The sequence below is a fragment of the Artemia sp. Qi Xiang Cuo genome, chromosome 14, assembly GCF_049724085.1.
Source record: "Artemia sp. Qi Xiang Cuo chromosome 14, ASM4972408v1, whole genome shotgun sequence".
Lineage (NCBI taxonomy): Eukaryota > Metazoa > Arthropoda > Branchiopoda > Anostraca > Artemiidae > Artemia > Artemia sp. Qi Xiang Cuo.
Window position 1 is genome coordinate 62,256,041 of NC_142807.1, and position 19,049 is coordinate 62,275,089.

At 34.5% G+C, this 19,049-nt stretch overlaps 1 protein-coding gene across 1 annotated transcript in view; it reads left to right on the forward strand.

Annotated features, from left to right (window-relative positions):
- Positions 1 to 19,049, forward strand: part of Raf (serine/threonine kinase raf oncogene) — a 101,093-nt gene that overhangs the window by 74,574 nt on the left and 7,470 nt on the right. The window contains exons 8-11 of the mRNA XM_089100011.1: positions 756 to 904; positions 8,990 to 9,198; positions 12,858 to 13,025; positions 18,539 to 18,687. Coding sequence (XP_088956137.1) covers positions 756 to 904; positions 8,990 to 9,198; positions 12,858 to 13,025; positions 18,539 to 18,687 — 675 coding nt within the window. The remainder of the gene's footprint in view (positions 1 to 755; positions 905 to 8,989; positions 9,199 to 12,857; positions 13,026 to 18,538; positions 18,688 to 19,049) is intronic.

Consider the following 19,049-nt stretch of genomic DNA (forward strand, 5'->3'; position numbering starts at 1 on the left):
CAGTCGCCAAAAGATGACAGAACGTTGACATGGTGTCAAAATTCTACAAAATTGACAAAAAAGAAACAAATGTTTTACTAATTAATGATTAATTCCTATTGTATATAATTAATAATAATTAATAGTATATTATTAATATATAATTACATTTATAATTAATTAGTATATAATTAATTAATAATTATGCTTGAGTCTGATAGTAGTTGGTGGTTGCTTGGGGTTTATACAGTTTTACTACATTTAACTGAATTAAAATACAGTTTTAAATAATGTGACTACAATTTATTCGTACTAAAATATGCTGTACAAAATTAAAACTAAAATTGTCTCGGCTCAGAGTAGCACAAACTGGTTAAAGACAAATATTTGCAGAAGCAAATGAATTTGTAAACACAACCCTGGGAATGTTTTCAGACTAAGGTGTCGACAATATTGTGCATACCATTGTAATTTGTTCCATTTGTTAAATCGCCTTCTGAACCTTACTTCATTTCCAGCTTGTTTTTTTAATGTTCGTATGCAGTATCTTGCTTTTCACTGTTTTGTTTTTTGCTTTCCTTTTCTATTATAATTCTATGTTTTTAAATATCAATTAAATCAGTTCCGAATGTTGGTTAAATTCCACTTTTTTGTCTTATTTTTTACATTGATTTTCTTTTATTAAATTTTATCTTCATGGACGTGCTTGCTACTTAAGCCTAAAAAATAGTTTTCTCGTAGATTATAGCAATTAAAACAAGATGCTGTATTTCCAGGTCTAAACGGGAATGGTCCGCCGTCGCCAACGTCTAGCCCGACGAAAATCGGCTCCTCTCACTACAGCCAGTCAGCTCAAGCTAGTCCAACGAATACTTTAAGGCATTGGAGGCCTAGGGCCAGAAGTGCTGATGAAAGCTCAAAGAAGGTAAAGATAGTGCTACTGTAATAAGAATAATAGTAGCATAATAAAATATAATATAAATAAAGATATACAATACAATTATATACATGAATGAAATATAATATATAAAATAAACAGTGTATTTTTATACATATAATAAATTTAAATATGGAAGTACAATAAATAAATATAAATAGAATTTAATTATAAATAATATTAACATAAGCAATATAAAAATGATAGAAATAGAAATTAGGGGAAAGCGATAATAGGAGAAACATGGGCTTAATTGGAATTAAAGACTTTAGTGCCACTAGCAAGCAAGTGTTATCTATCCCTTTTCTAGAAATCTGAAAATAACAAAATTGATCAGTGCTCTCTCTTTTTTTGCCATTTTTAAATATACTACTATTACAACTATAAACAACTCGCAGCAGCACCAAGCCGCCTCAGGCCAACACAGCTGTGCACGCTCCTGCTCCATTCCAATCTGTTCAAAGCATCCCTCTTAAAGCCCTCCAAGGAAGTTCCCATTTCCCTTACGACATCCTCCCGTCTCAACTGGGGACGACCTGCTTTTTGCTTGGCCCTAGATGGTTGGCCGAAAAGGACAATTTTTGGCAATCTGTCATCCTTCATCTGCAGAATGTGCCTTAGCCATCTCAACCTTTTTCTCATTATAGCCTAGAAAGTGGGATTGAACCACACTTTTCGTACAGTCTATTGATTGAAATACGGTCAGTTAGTCGGGTGTCCAAAACAATCAGTAAGCAATTTCTCTGGAAAACATTTAGCAAATTTTCCTCCGTTTTTCAGAGCGCCCATGCTTCAGAACCATACTTAACCACTGTTATATTTTCAAATATGCGGTCTGTATTTTTTAATTTCTCAATGTTTGAACTACCTTAATTTTTAATGTCGCCAACCGTTTTTATCCGTGTTTATCCGTTATATCATTGAGGTTTGAGGCAATTTTGTAGGGGAAAGACCCCCTAAAAGCCCTATTTCTATGCAATTGAGCAAAATTTAGACTTTTTATTCGTGTTTTATAAGTTTCCCTTTCTTTAGAGGAGGGGGTAGGCCTCATCTTCCATACGTAAATTTAAAAAATGAAATCAGCTTTTTGAGGCAATGAAATAACAATTTTTTAGGCCTCTAAACTGGACAAAACCCTGAAAATTGAAATTTAGAAAAAGAGAAAAATAAAATAGGAAAACGGAAAAATAGAAATTTGAAGTCCATTAAATAGAAATTTCCTCAATGTAATGAAATAAGAATCTATTATTACATTATATTTTTTAGTTCAGAAGAGGTGACAAATTCCACTCTTATCAGACAGTCCTGATGCGCTACAAACGTTTTTTTTTTTTTTTTTTTTTTTTTTTTTTTTTTTTTTGTCATTCGTTGTCAATATTTTTTAACTTCCCTCAGCGTTCAGAATGTCTTGGTTATTAAATGACCTCATTTCCGTCGACATCTGTTATCGTTTTATGTTTGATAGAATCATCGTATTTATTAAGTTTATGCTTTGTCGGGCTTTTCATGGTATTTACGATTTTTTCTCGCGATTTTCTGTCATTCAATTTAATTAGGCCTTTTCTGGCAAAACCAGGATTTGTTTTCAAAATATTTAGAAATCAAATGATTTCAGATCAGGGCGGTCACTCCTCGGGATTTTCCCCAGTATCTTGAGCATGACGCCCCCTCCCCAAAGATTTTTCTTTGGGGAGGGGGCGTCATTTCCCAGAAATCTACGAGGGACGGGGCAATTTTGTTGGTTCGTTTAAATTGTTTCAAAGTAAATACCAATCAAAAGCCAAATTCTATGAAAATAAAAAAACCAAGGTATTGAGTTAACAATTGTTTTCGAAAGAATTTTGTTTCCAAAATTTTTGAATCATTTCAGGAGAAGGAGATTTTAGTTTTCATTGAATTTACCCACCATTGTTTTATATTTTATGTTCTTTTTTGTCGGATTGCATATTAATTTAACTTTGTCGCATGCTGACCAAAAGTCTGCGTTGCGCAGGTACCTTCGGCTTCGGCTGGGAGTGCAATACGTGGTTGGGTGCAAATCATCCGACGCTTCCCGTGTTTTCCCCCAGATTTCTTCAGGTACCCATTTAGAGCTGGGTCGACCCCGGCGGAGCTTACAGTGTCACACCATTGACCCCCGTTCCAAATAAAATAACCATTAACACCAGAACTCGAACCCCTGACCTCAGGATTTCAAGTGCGGATCGCATATTTACCATATTAATTAATTTTCTGTAATTTTGTGTCTAATTTCTGGACCATTTCTGGCATAGCAAGGATTTGGTTCGAAAAGGGATTCAAATCATTTCAGGGCAGAGGGTTTAGATGCCAGAGTTGCCACCCCTAGTCATTTATTACATTTTGTTCGTGATTTTTTACTCTATAAACAAACAAAAAATCAGCACACAAATCACTAGATTATTGAAGAAAATCACAAAATCAACATCAGAATCACTAAAATCTAGTGATTTTTTTCATCGGGTGGCAAAAATATTAGATGCCATTATTTTAGGATCTATTGTTTTTATCCATCATCGTTTGTAGCTTTTGTTTGTTGATTCGTAGGTTGCTGTTAATTAAATAATCCTGTTAATTAACCCTATTAGTTAATTTTATAATTTTTTTGTTGATCTCCTGACTTAAAGATTTCTTCTATAATTTCATGTAGCCCGTGTGTAATTAGCCCGTTTCAGGCTTCTTGTTTCCCAAATTTATTTGTTTTTTCCCTAATCTTTTTATTCCTTCTCGAAGTTTTCTTTAATGTTTGCTTTGTCTCTCCCATTCTACAGACAGAACAGTTTGTCAGCCGAAAATCAGCCTTCTCTTTTTTTACTATATGCAGTCTTTTTAACTAAATTTTTACTATATGCAGTCTTTTTACTATATGCAGTCTTTTTAACTATATTTTTACTCAGGATTCAGGATTCAACAACTTTACTAAAAATGATTCTTGACGACCGGTTACAAATAAAGCACATATGTGCTTGAAAAACGCAACCAGTACATATTTACTAAATTTTAAAACTAACCAAATCATCACTGAGATAAACACAAATAATGAACAATAAAAAAAGAGATAATAATAATAAGTACTGAATAATAAATTATGAAAAAAAACTAAATAAATTAAAAAAAATAATATAATAAAACGAACATATTAATAACAGAACAAAAAACAAAATTATTGAATTTTTCCTCTCTCGTCTTCCAGCCCAACACTCACCAACCACCCGAAAGAAGATGCTTCTTTTACTGCTTTTTAAATACGGGGGCACTTTCCGCTTCCCAAATTGAGTCTGAAAGAGTATTCCAGACCACTGAACTCAAGTGCCTTATCACATGTCTAGAACAAACCGCACTTCTTGGCTCACTTACCAGGTCTCCAGCATTTCTCGTAGCGTATCCATGATAAAACGAGTTAAAACGAAAAAAATTACTAAAAACATCAGGCGATAAACCATTCAAACTCTCAAACACAAAAATACCAATCTGAATATCTCTAATTTGACATAAATTCAAAATCCTAAGTTTCCTAAAAATCGACTCTGTACTTAAAACTCCTGTATCATACTTACCAATTAATCTCACTGCTTTATTTTGCTGAACCTGCACTCGTTTAAAATTGCACGTAAAATTACTAGCCCAAATCATACATCCATAATTTATATACGGCGCAATTAAAGAATGGTATAAAAGAACTAAAATATGGGAAGGTAAAAATGTTGAAAACGTCTTAAAATCCCAAGGCCACGGGCTACCTTACACGCAACCGCATCACCGTGTCTTCTCCAGCTGAGGTTCTGATCGAGAATGAATCCTAGGTAACTCACTTCCTCAACCCGCTTTAGTACATCACCATTTATTGCTATTTCACTGGGAAGATTTGAATATACACCAGTCCGACTAAACAGAATATAGTTACTCTTTGCCGCGTTAATGCTAAGTAAGCTAATGCCTACAAAGTAACTCAACCCTTGCAGAGCTCTGTTTGCTATCTGGACCAATTCTTCAAGAGTCTTCGCTGCCACAACAAGTGCTGTATCGTCGGCGAAAGATATCATAGACGCACCAGGAATATAAAACCGCAGAATGTCAACATACACTAAATACAACAGGGGTCCTAATAGGGAACCCTGGGGAACTCAACAAGAAACGGGGAAAAACTTAGAAAACTTCTCCCCTAGATTTACCCTAACTGACCTACCATTTAAATACGAACTAAACCAATCCAAGCATGTCCCTTTTACACCCAAATCCCTTAACCTATTCAATAAGATACTAAAATCAACGGTATCAAACGCTTTTTTAAAATCTATAAAAATATTAATACAATATTTACCCTTTTCCAAAGCTAAATTAACATTTTCTAAAATATGTTGTACAGCATGCGATGTCGAATGGCCCTTCCGGAATCCAAACTGACCATCATACACCGCATGCAGAATCATGAGGTGATCAAAAAGCCTTCCATGGATAACCTTTTCATAGACTTTCGAAAACACTGGCAAAATAGAAATAGGCCTCCAGTTTGATATATCCATTTGAGTGCCCCTTTTGTAGAGAGGGAGAATCTTTGTTGTTTTCAATAATTTTGGAAATAATCCCTTCTCCATTGATAAATTTATTAGGTGCACTAACCCAGGAAGAATGTACTCCAGACTTGATTGAATAGTCTTCAGGTTAACACCATCTAACCCGGCACTGTTGGATCCAATCGAGCTGACGATCTTTGTTAATTCATATGAATCACAGGGACGAAATTCCATTTCCGTTCCCTCGCCCCTCCCATCAGCATACGAGTTGCCACCTACAAGAGCTTGGGTATTTCTAGTTTCCGCTTGTATCTTCGTTGCAATATTGGTAAAATAATCACAAAAATTGTCAGACAACTCTTGTATATCCTCTACAACCACTCCTTCGATTTCAATTCGAGGGTCTTGAGTTCTTCGAGGCCCGCTAACCAGTTCATTGATAACTTTCCAAGTTCTTTTCAGATCTGATTTATTTTCCTTAAAAAGTGCCGAGTAATACTGTTTCTTTTTTTCCTTTTCAGTGAGCTCACCATATTACGAAGCTGTTTAAAATGAGAATTATTTTCCTCCTTTGAAAATCTCAGATAATTCTGAAACGCACTGTGACGCGGTTTACTTAATTTATCTAGCTCTCCATCGACCCATGGTTTTTTCGGTATATTTGGTCTCTGTCTGAGTGTCTTTAGCGGACAAGTTTTGTCATATGCAGTAGTTATGATGCTACTAAATTGCTCAAAAGCTTCACAGGGGTCATTCTGGTTCAATACAGATTCAAAACATGTTGCACTTATTTCTTCTTTAAACTTCCGAATGTTTTCAGGCTTAATCTCTTGAACAATTTTATTTTGCTTTTTCTGGCGTGAAACTTGTAAATCTAAACTAAATACCACTGGGAAATGATCAGATGCCGAATTCACTAAAATATTAGAAAACGCCTTTCGGATATACTTTGAAGAGACAAACACATTGTCAATCAGGGTAGCAGAGTGGTCCGTGATCCTAGTCGGAATTGTTACAGTGGGAAAAAGATCATTAGAAACCATAAAATTTAAAAATCTAAATTAAAACTACCTGTAGATAAAAGATCAAAATTAAAATCACCCATACATACTAACTCTTGCTGTGACTTCTGAACTATCATTAGAAGACTTTGGAAACCTTCTGTGAATTCTTCATACGACGCACTTGGAGGTTAATAAACTACTGGTAGGATAATTTTCCCCGCACCAAGCCTCATACCAATCTCAGTTTCAATAGAAAGTGTTTCTACCTTACCTTCTCTCCAGACATCAAGATCCTCCCTGGGCTTCCAATTAAGTGAATCACTTACTATCAAACCGAGTCCACCGAGGTTCATTGAAGCTCTACTCCTCGTGGTTAGCTGATAGCCCGGTAAATTAAAAGACGAGAGAGGACTATCCTGACTCAAAAATGTTTCACGAAAGGCCACAACATGGAGATTCTTACATTTCAAAAGAAAATCAAATATCTCATCATACGAAGAAGTAAGGTGGCAGTTCCACAAACACGCATTAAAACCAGCATTTTGCATAATTTCAAGATAAGAAGAATCAGAATATTTACTAAACTGGAAAGGTCTATAACTCACTGTAGACTCTTCATTCGCCAAATCCGAAAGTAAATAACTATCAATATCAAACGGGCAACTTTCCAACTGGCTCAGCCTCGATGTGGTACCGATTGGTACATCACACATTTATATCTAATAAACACTTTCATAACTTTCATTGTGAGAAAAAAAAAGGCGCAGTTGAGCTCTCGGAACAGATAAATGATAATAAATAAAAAAAAGAACAAAACATTGACAAACAATAAACCAAAGCTACAAAATAACCACAAGCAACTAAAAGCAATCCGCCAGTGACTGAATCCTGCGAGCAATGGTTTCTGTTGGGAGTTTTGCAAGAATTAGCCCACGATCAGACCAGACATTTTGCACTCCAAAACTATCCCTTGCCGTATTCAGGATGTCCCGACGGCGTTTCGATAGGGCCTCAGAGCCGAAAAGGCCAGACTTAGCAAGTTTAGTTTTGCTCTTGAAAACTTTCTTTGCCCTTTCGCTGCTTCTCAATTTTATAAGCACCGTCGCAACATCTCTTCGGCCTTGTGAATTAGAATTATTTAAACGGTAGCGGTATATACTCTGAATGTCATTTCGCGAAAAACTGGTGACTCCCATTTTCTGTGTTATGATATTCATAGTTGTTGCTTTCAAATCTTCACCTGGTAATTGCTTCACACCGTTGAAAGCTAGGCTAACTAGGAGCTTTTCTTGTGCAAAATCGTCTATTCTACTTTCGATCTGTGCCATGCGATTTTCCAGCCCTTGAATTTCTGCTTTCAAACTTTTGTTTTACTGTAATATGCTCTGAAACTTTGGTGAAAACTCAAGGGACACTGAGGCATAGATTTCACTAATTATCGTCTCGCACAATTGCTTTAGGGAATCCCCACTTTTCTGTTGTTTATCCTCGCACTTTTCTAAAACCTTCTCAGTGATTAATTCCATCATTGATTTTTGTGTTCTTGCAATCTCATCCTCGCTAGCAACAATTCTCTCCAACAGCTGAAATAACAAGCTCGCTGGCTCGTTGATTTCAAGCCCAGCGTACGATTTGCTTTGTTTGTAGATTTCGGGAGAATTTTTAGCTTCTTCAAACGCAAGCTTTGCTCCTTCTCCCGTTTTTTGCTCCATCCTCATACGATACTAAACTTTTTTCAGTGAGCCTAATTTCCTTGTGATCTCCGTAGCAGAAAACAGTGAAGTTTTCTCAGCCTTTGCTATCTTTAACGATCAGCAGGACTCTGACTGGCCATAACGGGAATCCTTGGAAATGAGCTAGGGCTAAATCAAACTTTTTAAAGGGCATCTTGAAGACACAAATGAGAAAAAGTTCAAAATCACTTATCTTTTACTGAGCAGGCCCACGGATAGCATTGGCGATGACCTTCGTGGCTGGTGGCCCGATGGACTGTGGAGACCTGCAAACGTTTATTCCATCGTACTCTGGCATCCACAGCAACAGTTATAATATTATCCAATTATCCAAAGCAAATTGTTCCCTGCTCTATACAGTATTGTACAAAATTTCACTGTTGCGCAATGAAATAAATATCCAAACAATAATCCTCTTTGAAAACTGGCTAAACAATATAAACTGGTTTAGATCTTAATAGGTCAAAGACTGAAACAAGACAAGACACAAGATATGCAGTCTTTTTACTATATGCAGTCTTTTTAACTATATTTTTACTATATCCAGTCTTTTTACTATATGCAGTCTTTTTAACAATGTTTTTACTATATGCAGTCTTTTTACTATATGCAATCTTTTTAACTATATTTTTACTATATGCAGTCTTTTTACTGTATGCATTCTTTTTAAACTATTCAATGTTTCATATAGATATTAATATAGTCCATAAATGTTTCTTAATTCTTCCAAATACCATCTTTTCTTCTTATTTTCCCCTTAAAACCAATGCTCTGAATGCTGACTTTTTTCCTTCTTGATTTCAGGTTCGGTCATCTAGGGAATCAATTGAGGACTGGGAGATTCTTGCAGATGAAATTCTCATTGGCCCACGGATAGGTTCAGGGTCTTTCGGGACTGTATATAGGGGACATTGGCACGGTCCAGTTGCTGTGAAGACACTCAATGTTAGGGATCCTACTCCGGCACAATTACAGGCTTTCAAGAATGAAGTGTCTGTCCTCCGCAAAACAAGGTCTCGCTCTTCTGTTCTTTTTTTTTATTAGTCTCTCTCTCTCTCTCTCTCTCTGTCTCTCTCTCTCTCTCTCTCTCTCTCTCTCTCTCTCTCTCTCTCTCTCTCTCTCTCTCTCTCTCTCTCTCTCTCTCTCTCTCTCTCTCTCTCTCTCTCTCTCTCTCTCTCTCTCTCTCTCTCTTCCTCCCTCCCTCCCTCTTTCTCTTCTTCGTTCTCAGTCTCTTTGTTGTTCTTTCCGATATATGCATGCTGCTAGGCAATGACGTATCCAGTTTGGGGACGGGTTGGGGTTTAGCGCGTTAGAATCCCCCGAAATTTTGTCTGACTCATAAAAACGTACCAAAGATAGGAAACAAATTTCTAATGCCTTTTTAAAGTTCCATGTAAAAAAGAAAGAAAAATCTCCCCGAACAAAAATCCTAGATACGCCCTTGCTCCTAGGTCAGTACGAATTGGTAAAAAATAAAATAAAAATAAAAAAAAATATAAAGAAGAACAGTGCTATGGAGATCTTAAATAGCGACGAAAACACACTGTCTTTCCATCATAAACAATAAGTAGAATAATAGGGAAATTTTTTTATATAAGTGGAAAGCAACTTTAAATGAATATTTCGACCCTATATCCAAGGGCCGTCCTCAGCAAACCAAATGAAGGAAAAACTGATATAGAGATCTTTTTATTTTTTGTTTTGCTGACATTAAAAAGTTAGCAAGTGTCCCAGGGCATTTGCACTATCTGTGTACATCACTCCCTGAATGAAATTTTCTGCTCAAAACATTTTCTGGAATTTTCTGCTCAAAGTCAAAAATGGCAACTACTACCAAGCTACTTCCCTCTATTTGGGTAACCTACAGAGTTGATGAAAAAGTCCTAAGACTGTAGATCATTTGACAGATGTCAAACATCAGATGACAGATGTCCGCCCATGTCAAACTCCACATCCGGCACTTTCCTCGGCACTAGGCACGGATCGAGAGTGCCATCCGCATGTGGACGTCATCTTGTCTGACACTGAGCAACAGGTGGCAATTAGCAACTTTTCTCTGAAAAAATAACCTGTGGGGGCGTCTAAAGTATGGAACAGAGGAAAAAGTTGCAATTCCCACTACGATACCGAAGCTGAAATTAAAAGACTTTCTAAATAGACCTCTTTCTAAATTTTCTTTCTTTCTAACCTCTTTCTAAAAACTTTCTAAATAAAAAATTAAAATTGTTTTTTAAAATTAACCATAACCTTCTCGAAAAAGTGGAAAACTGAAATTATTTTAAGGTTCAATTTAACAAGGTTGAGTTCCGAGTAAGTCAAGAAAATAATATTTATTTTTTATTTATTTTCTAAGTAAATAAAAACCGTTTTCTATTAGCTGTTATATTTGTTCTGATATATAGGTGGGGCTGTAATTTGAACTTTTTTTCATTTTAATCAATTTTTAGCTATGGTATAAATAACAATTTTCTAAAATGCTGTAATTTTTCACTTGGTTTTATAATTTGTTTTAGTAACACTGAGTGAGTCTTAATATTAGCTATTTCCACTCCTATCTATTTCCCATTGGAAATAGCTAAGATTGAAATAGTTAATTCAAAATAGGAAAAAAATACTCTCTCCATAGCGTATCCTTTTTTTTAATTTATCCCTTTTTAAACTGCCCTCCTCTTAATTTTCTCTTTTCTTTTTTTCTAGACTCGATATTTATATTCGATGCTTTGTTTGGGTGTGTTTCTGTCGGTCTGTTGTCCTCGGTTATTGTATGCTTGTGTTTTTCAATAAATCGTTGCTTTATTTGATTTGAAAAACTGCATCTTCATATACAAGATAAAAAAAAGACCACATTGTAGTAAACCATAAATGAAGTCAGGGTAAAATTTTGATTCGATCTGTTTTAAAATAATTAATTTTGGTTACTATGGGCAGAGGTTCGTCTTTTACTTCTCCTGGAGACTGGGTATTGAAGGCCCAATTTTAGTGAGGTTTTAGACAAGAAACATGCTTTTAATTTCGTATTCTGTGATTTTGATAATGAAGCGAGCTTTTGACGCTCAGACCTTAGTAGAGCTGTATTTGACTTTACTGTAGTCGAGCCAATTGTCGTATTTCAGGGTTCGAACGCACTTCTAGCAAATAGAAACTATGAAAAATGTTGAGAAATGGTACTAAAAAGTCTTTTGGGGCTCTTTTTTTGCTTCACTATCCAAAATAAAAACGAAATCCAGAATCCATAAAATAAGTGAAAAAACAAACTGTAATTGTAAAAACTAAACTACAGAAATAAAACTATCCTGGAAAGAAAAAGCTAAAACTACCTTAAAAAGAAGAAACTGAAAATATACTATAAAAGGGAAAACTAGCTTTTGGAAGTAACCTTAACAGAAGAGAGAAAAGATATAGTAAAGACAGCGATGATAATAATATTAAAATCATTTTTAACCGTTACTTATAAAAAAATTTAATTCCGTAGACTTGTTGAATCACCCCCTAAATTTTGATAAGCTGAAGCAACCTTTTTATTACGGATTTTACAATCCCTTATGTCTCAAAATTACTCCCAAAAACATAATTCTTCCTATTTTTAATTTTTTATCTCAAAAGCTTCTATAACACACCTTCTTTGTTTTTCCCTTGTTCGTCCTTGTTGTTCCTTTTATTCTTTTTTGTTCAACCTTTGTTTTTCTTTATATATACGTAAGCTATTGGGGTAGCATCAGTCTTGGGACATCTTTTTTCACTTTCGTCCTGTACATTTTTTGTTTGTTTCAGAGTCGACGAAAAAGACCAATACCTATTTATATTCATTCGGCCAAAACAGGACGATTGCGCTCTGATTTATTATCTTATCTATCTTCTTTGTTTTTCCCTTGTTCGTCCTTGTTTTCCTTGTATCCTTTTTTGTTCATCCTTTGTTTTTCCCTTGTTCGTCCTTGTTTTTCCTTGTATCCTTTTTTCTTCATCCTTTGTTTTTCCTTGTATATAAGCTATTGGGGTAGCATTAGTCTTGGGACATCTTTTTTCACTTTCGTCCTGTACATTTTTTGTTTGTTTCAGAGTTGACGAAAAAGACCAATACCTATTTATATTCATTCGGCCAAAACAAGACGAATTCGCTCTGATTTATTATCTTATCTATCTTCTTTGTTTTTCCTTTGTTCGTCCTTGTTTTTCCTTGTATCCTTTTTTGTTCATCCTTTGTTTTTCCCTTGTTCGTCCTTGTTTTCCTTGTATCCTTTTTTGTTCATCCTTTGATTTTCCCTTGTTCGTCCTTGTTTTTCCTTGTATCCTTTTTTCTTCATCCTTTGTTTTTCCTTGTATATAAGCTATTGGGGTAGCATTAGTCTTGGGACATCTTTTTTCACTTTCGTCCTGTACATTTTTCGTTTGTTTCAGAGTTGACGAAAAAGATTAATGCTACTTATTTATACCTACTTACTTTCTACCCCTTTTGGCCCCCCCCCCCTCAATAAAAATACTGGAGGTTCCACCCTGGAGTGCAGTAGATACATGAGTCGTTTGGTAACCCCCCCCCCCCCTCGAAATTATTATCCGACTCGTAAAAAAAGTAACAAAAAATGTATATAAACAAATTGTTGGTACGTTTTCAAAGGGGGATATTCGGCCGAAAAAGGACAATCTCGCTCTGATATATTGTAGTTTTTGTTTACAGGCACGTGAATGTACTGCTGTTCATGGGATGCGTTTTCAAGCATCAGCTTGCTATTGTAACACAATGGTGTGAAGGCTCTAGTCTCTATAAGCATCTTCATGTTAATGAAACTAAATTTGAACTGTTACAGTTAATAGATGTTGCTAGACAAACTGCGCAAGGCATGGAGTAAGTGGATTTTTTTTTCTTTTTTTTCCTATTTAAGCTTCACTAAACAAGGTAAAGTATGGTTTGAAGCGTGGGTGCTTTGAAAAACGGAGGAGGATTTGTTAGATTTTTTTCCAGAGAAATTGCCTACGGATTGTTTTGGGTACCCATCTGACTGACTGTATCTCAAACAGTTTACGAACAATTTGATTCAATCCCCCTTTCTTGGGCTATAATGAGAGAAAGGATGAGATGGCTATACGAACAATTTGGTTCAATCCCGCTTTCTTGGGTTATAATTAGAGAAAGGATGAGATGGCTATGCGAACAATTTGGTTCAATCCCGCTTTGTTGGGCTATAATGAGAGAAAGGATGAGATGGCTATACGAACAATTTGGTTCAATCCCGCTTTCTAGGTCTATAATGAGAGAAAGGATGAGATGGCTATACGAACAATTTGGTTCAATCCCCCTATATAGGGCTATAATGAGAGAAAGGATGAGATGGCTATGCGAACAATTTGATTCAATCCCGCTTTCTAGGGCTATAATGAGAGAAAGGATGAGATGGCTATACGAACCATTTGTTTCAATCCCGCTATATAGGGCTATAATGAGAGAAAGGATGAGATGGCTATACGAACAATTTGGTTCAATCCCGCTTTCTAGGGTTATAATGAGAGAAAGGATGAGATGGCTATTCGAACAATTTGGTTCAATCCCGCTTTCTTGGGTTATAATGAGAGAAAGGATGAGATGGCTATACGAACAATTTGTTTCAATCCCCCTTTCTTGGGCTATAATGAGAGAAAGGATGAGATGGCTATACGAACAATTAGGTTCAATCCCGCTTTCTTGGGTTATAATGAGAGAAAGGATGAGATGGCTATACGAACAATTTGGTTCAATCCCGCTTTCTTGAGTTATAATGAGAGAAAGGATGAGATGGCTATACGAACAATTTGGTTCAATCCCGCTTTCTTGGGCTAAAATGAGAGAAAGGATGAGATGGCTATACGAACAATTTGGTTCAATCCCGCTTTCTTGAGTTATAATGAGAGAAAGGATCAGATGGCTATACGAACAATTTGGTTCAATCCCGCTTTCTTGGGCTATAATGAGAGAATGAATGAGATGGCTATACGAACAATTTGGTTCAATCCCGCTTTCTTGGGTCATAATGAGAGAAAGGATCAGATGGCTATACGAACAATTTGGTTCAATCCACCTTTTTTGGGCTAAAATGAGAGAAAGAATGAGATGGCTATACGAACAATTTGGTTCAATCCCGCTTTCTTTGGACATAATGAGAGAAAGTATCAGATGGCTATACGAACAATTTGGTTCAATCCCGCTTTCTTGGGTTATAATGAGAGAAAGGATGAGATGGCTATACGAACAATTTGGTTCAATCCCGCTTTCTTGGGTTATAATGAGAGAAAGGATGAGATGGCTATACGAACAATTTGGTTCAATCCCCCTTTCTTGGGCTATAATGAGAGAAAGGATGAGATGGCTATACGAACAATTTGGTTCAATCCCGCTTTCTTGGGCTATAATGAGAGAAAGGATGAGATGGCTATACGAACAATTTGGTTAAATCCCCCTTTCTTGGGCTATAATGAGAGAAAGGATGAGATGGCTATACGAACAATTTGGTTCAATCTCGCTTTCTTGGGATAAAATGAGAGAAAGGATGAGACGGCTATACGAACAGTTTGGTTCAATCCCGCTTTCTTGAGTTATAATGACAGAAAGGATGAGATTGGATTGGACCAGAAAGGCTTGGACTTGTTCTGCGGATAAAGGATGAAAGGCTGCCAAAGATTGTCCTTGTCGGCCAACCGTTTAGGGCCAAACGAAAAGCAGTTCGTCCCTGAATGGGGCGAAGGATGTCGTAAAAAAAAATTAAGGGAAATGGAAACTTCTTGGGAGTATGTAAATAAGAAAACTTTGAATATATTGGGATGGAGTAGGAGCGTGCGTATTTGCATTCGAATCAGGTGGCTTGGACTGCAGGGAGCTAGTTGTATTAGTAGTAGTCTTTTACTCTTCTTATATTATTTTCTTCTTATTTTAATTTTAGTTTTTGTTTACTTTTTCTTTTTTATAAGGATCTTATCAATCACTTTATAATATATGTCTGGTTAATCATAAAGTAATTTAACACGTTTTTTGCTCTTCTAGTTTGTATATACTAATTTCTTAGACTCTCTCCCCGTTTATAGTTAAAATGGACTCTTAATTAATGGGGTGAAAAAGTATATGTGCTTATAAAAGCCGGAATGCTTCGATAATGCATTCGAAAAATCTAATTTTAAAGTCGAAAATCTATTGGAACTAAAATAAACCAAATTTGAATATATAATTAATTATATTTATTAATCTATTATATTTATATACCTGTTAATTATATAATTCTTTAGCTGACACTCCTATCCATTTTTGGTTAAGACGAGTAAAATATATATATATATATATATATATATATATATATATATATATATATATATATATATATATATATATATATATATATATATATATATATATATATATATATATATATACACATATATATATACACATATATATATATACATATATACGATATACATACACATATATATATATATATATATATATATATATATATATATATATATATATATATATATATATATATATATATATATATATATATATATATATATATATATATATATATATATATATATATATATATATATATATATATATATATATATATATATATATATATATATATATATATATATATATATATATATATATATATATATATATATATATATATATATATATATGTGTGTGTGTGTGTGTGTGTGTGTGTGTGTGTGTGTGTGTGTGTATATATATATATATATATATATATATATAGATATATATATATATATATATATATATATATATATATATATATATATATATATATATATATATATATATATATATATATATATATATATATATATATATATATATATATATATATATATATATATATATATATGTACCGGGAGCCCCGGCACGCGGCAGGCTTCTCTATATAGATTCTCAATGTCACTTGTCTTCTAAACTTAGACAATTCTGAGCCTTTTCTTGATGTCATGACGTCCAAATGGACCTTAAATTAGAAGTAGTGCCTTTGTAAAATTGCATTTTTTATTTTTTTTATAGGACCTTTAACTTCTGCCTCGGCTAGTGTTTTGTCATTATGGAAGACATATCGCCGAACCTTTTTTTTTTTTTTTTTATTGTTCAGGTGGTGAGACAAAAACTTATTTTTCTTCCAACGATTTATCTAGTCCAGGTTTTTGATTTTCAAAGGTATGGAAGGCATTGACAACCACCTTTGTTTCTTTTTATTGCTAACAAAAACTTTTTCTTTTGCCTTGGCTTGTATTTTGTCATTATGAAGACATATCTCCGAACCTTTGTTTCTTTAATTGTTCAGGTGGTGGTACAAAAACTTCTTTTTCTTCCAACGATTTATCTAGTCCAGGTTTTTGACTTTCAAAGGTAGGGAAGGCATTGACTACCACCTTTGTTTCTTTTAATTGTTCAGGGGGTGAAACAAAAACTTCTTCTTTTTCCTTGGCTTGTCTTTTGTCATTATGAAAGACATATCTCCGAACCTTTGTTTCTTTAATTGTTCAGGTGGTGGGACAAACACTTCTCTTTCTTCCAACGATTTATCTAGTCCAGGTTTTTGATTTTCAAAGGTATGGTAGGCATTGATGACCTTATCCATGTCAGAATCCAAAACCCAATCATCATCACTATCATTTTCAATTGGTTTGGTTCGTTTTATCTCGGCTTATCTTTCGTCATTATGAAATACATATCGCCGAACCTTTGTTTTTTTTTAACAAGGTATGGTAGGCATTGATGACCTTATCCATGTCAAAATCTCAAACCTTCCAAAGTTGGTTCCAAAGAATCATCATTTATAGTAACTGCAACTGCGAATTTTTGTTTTTTGGGCCTTCCAACAGATATTATATTTTATAAATAACTGTTGCGTTGCAAACTCAACAAGCTTATTTATGCTATGCATGACATCATACAAGAAATGCTTATATGATGTACTAACATAGTACATGATGTCATTTGCAAAAACGAAAATTAAGGCTCTTAACGAATTTCCTCAGACTTCTGAGCTATCTAAATCGTGTTTTTTATGCGAGAATATCCCAAGATACCATTTTTCCCGAATAAAATATGGAGCCGTTTTCGAGAACACACATAAACACATACATACACAATTATTGGCTCACATATAAAGAGAGTGTATATTTGAGGGTATATAACGGGTAAATTTGTAATTAAGACAATTTGAAAATATATGTACTAATAAAAGCCGGAATACTTCGGCTTCACGTAGGTTATGTGTGAAGAATTAGACTAAACGCTTAACACAATTTTTTTTTATTACTCTACTACTACTATCTACTTTATATTTACGAATAGAAAAATATAACCAAACTGGGGGTATTGAGGGGAAATATCACATTGGATATATGCTGGCCAAGAGGATTGAACAAAAAAAAAATTACCGAAAAATTTATTACCGTAATTTAGCGTTTGCTAAACTGGAGTCGTGTACCTCTCTTTAATACAAAAAGCTCTTTTTAATTTTACTACACATCGCTATATTACTTGTGACCCTATTCAAAGAGTATGGATAACTTATCAGAGCGAAAACTGGCGGTAGCGTCGACAAAAAAAAACCACCAACGTCATCTGGCGTTTGGCGACGCTTGGCATTTTTCAAGCTCTAAATTGACGATCCCATTCTTTAGTTTGCTGCCTTCATTGGTCCAGACCCCCCACAGAGAAGGATCAGTTTGTAGACAATCGGAAGGATAAAAGCTATGATGGAGGGGGGTAAAAACTTTAAATGGGTTAGAGTGAAGTCTAAGTTGGGGACTTTGATCTAGCCACACTGAAGATTAGTTAGAATGAATCACATGAGCTTCAGGATCAGCAACTAGGACAAAAAAAAATCGCTGTTCGAACAGACGTTCTTTGCTATTTTAAAGAAAGTCGTTGAGCGAGGCAAATTTAACGTTCAGCAATCGAGCTCAAATATTAAGTCTTGAAAACTTCTGATAGTCTTTTAGTCTTATTCGCCTAGTGAATAATAGTAGTAATATTATTATTCGCTAGTAATATCACCATATTCACTAGTAATACACTAGTGAATAAGATAGTCTTTATTCGCCAAGTAAACTACTCATGTTCTGATATAAAATAACTAATAAGATAAATAAACTATTATAATAATATATATTATGCTATAATAATATATATAAAAAATAACAGTAACTACTGAATAATAATAATCGTATAAATAATAACTAATAAACTACTAATATAAAAGACAGTTTGTCTGGAAAGTAATTGTTTACCTTGGGCTTGATTGAAGTAGAAGTATAGCAAAGATGTTGTGCAAAAGAAGGCAAATTGCTTATTGAGTTTTCTTTTTTTAGTTATTTACATGCCAAAAATATTATCCATAGAGATCTGAAGAGTAATAATATTTTCCTGCACGATGATTGGACAGTCAAGATAGGTGATTTTGGCCTTGCGACTGTGAAGACTAGATGGGCCGGATCACACCAGTTTCAGCAGCCTTCAGGTTCGTTTTCTTTGAAGTAAGGGGTAATATGCCTATTCAAAGCCAAAGGACTTATTTCAAGTAACTTGCTTTTTTTTCTATACAAAAGTTTTTCTTATAAACAAATTAACAAATAAATCGAACTTTATAAACTTTTATGTGTAAACATCACCCTTTAAAAAATCCTACTTAATCACTCACTGCCAGCCATCTTTAAGTTTTTTAACCTGCAAACTAAAGTTTGGCTCCAAAGAATATTAAATTTAAAAAAACAAGTTTTTTCAACTGAAAGTAGGAAGCAACATGAAAGGGGATCTTTGCTGATATATCTGCCTTGTATATCCCGTACAACCAAATGAGGATGATTGTTCTAATAAATATTA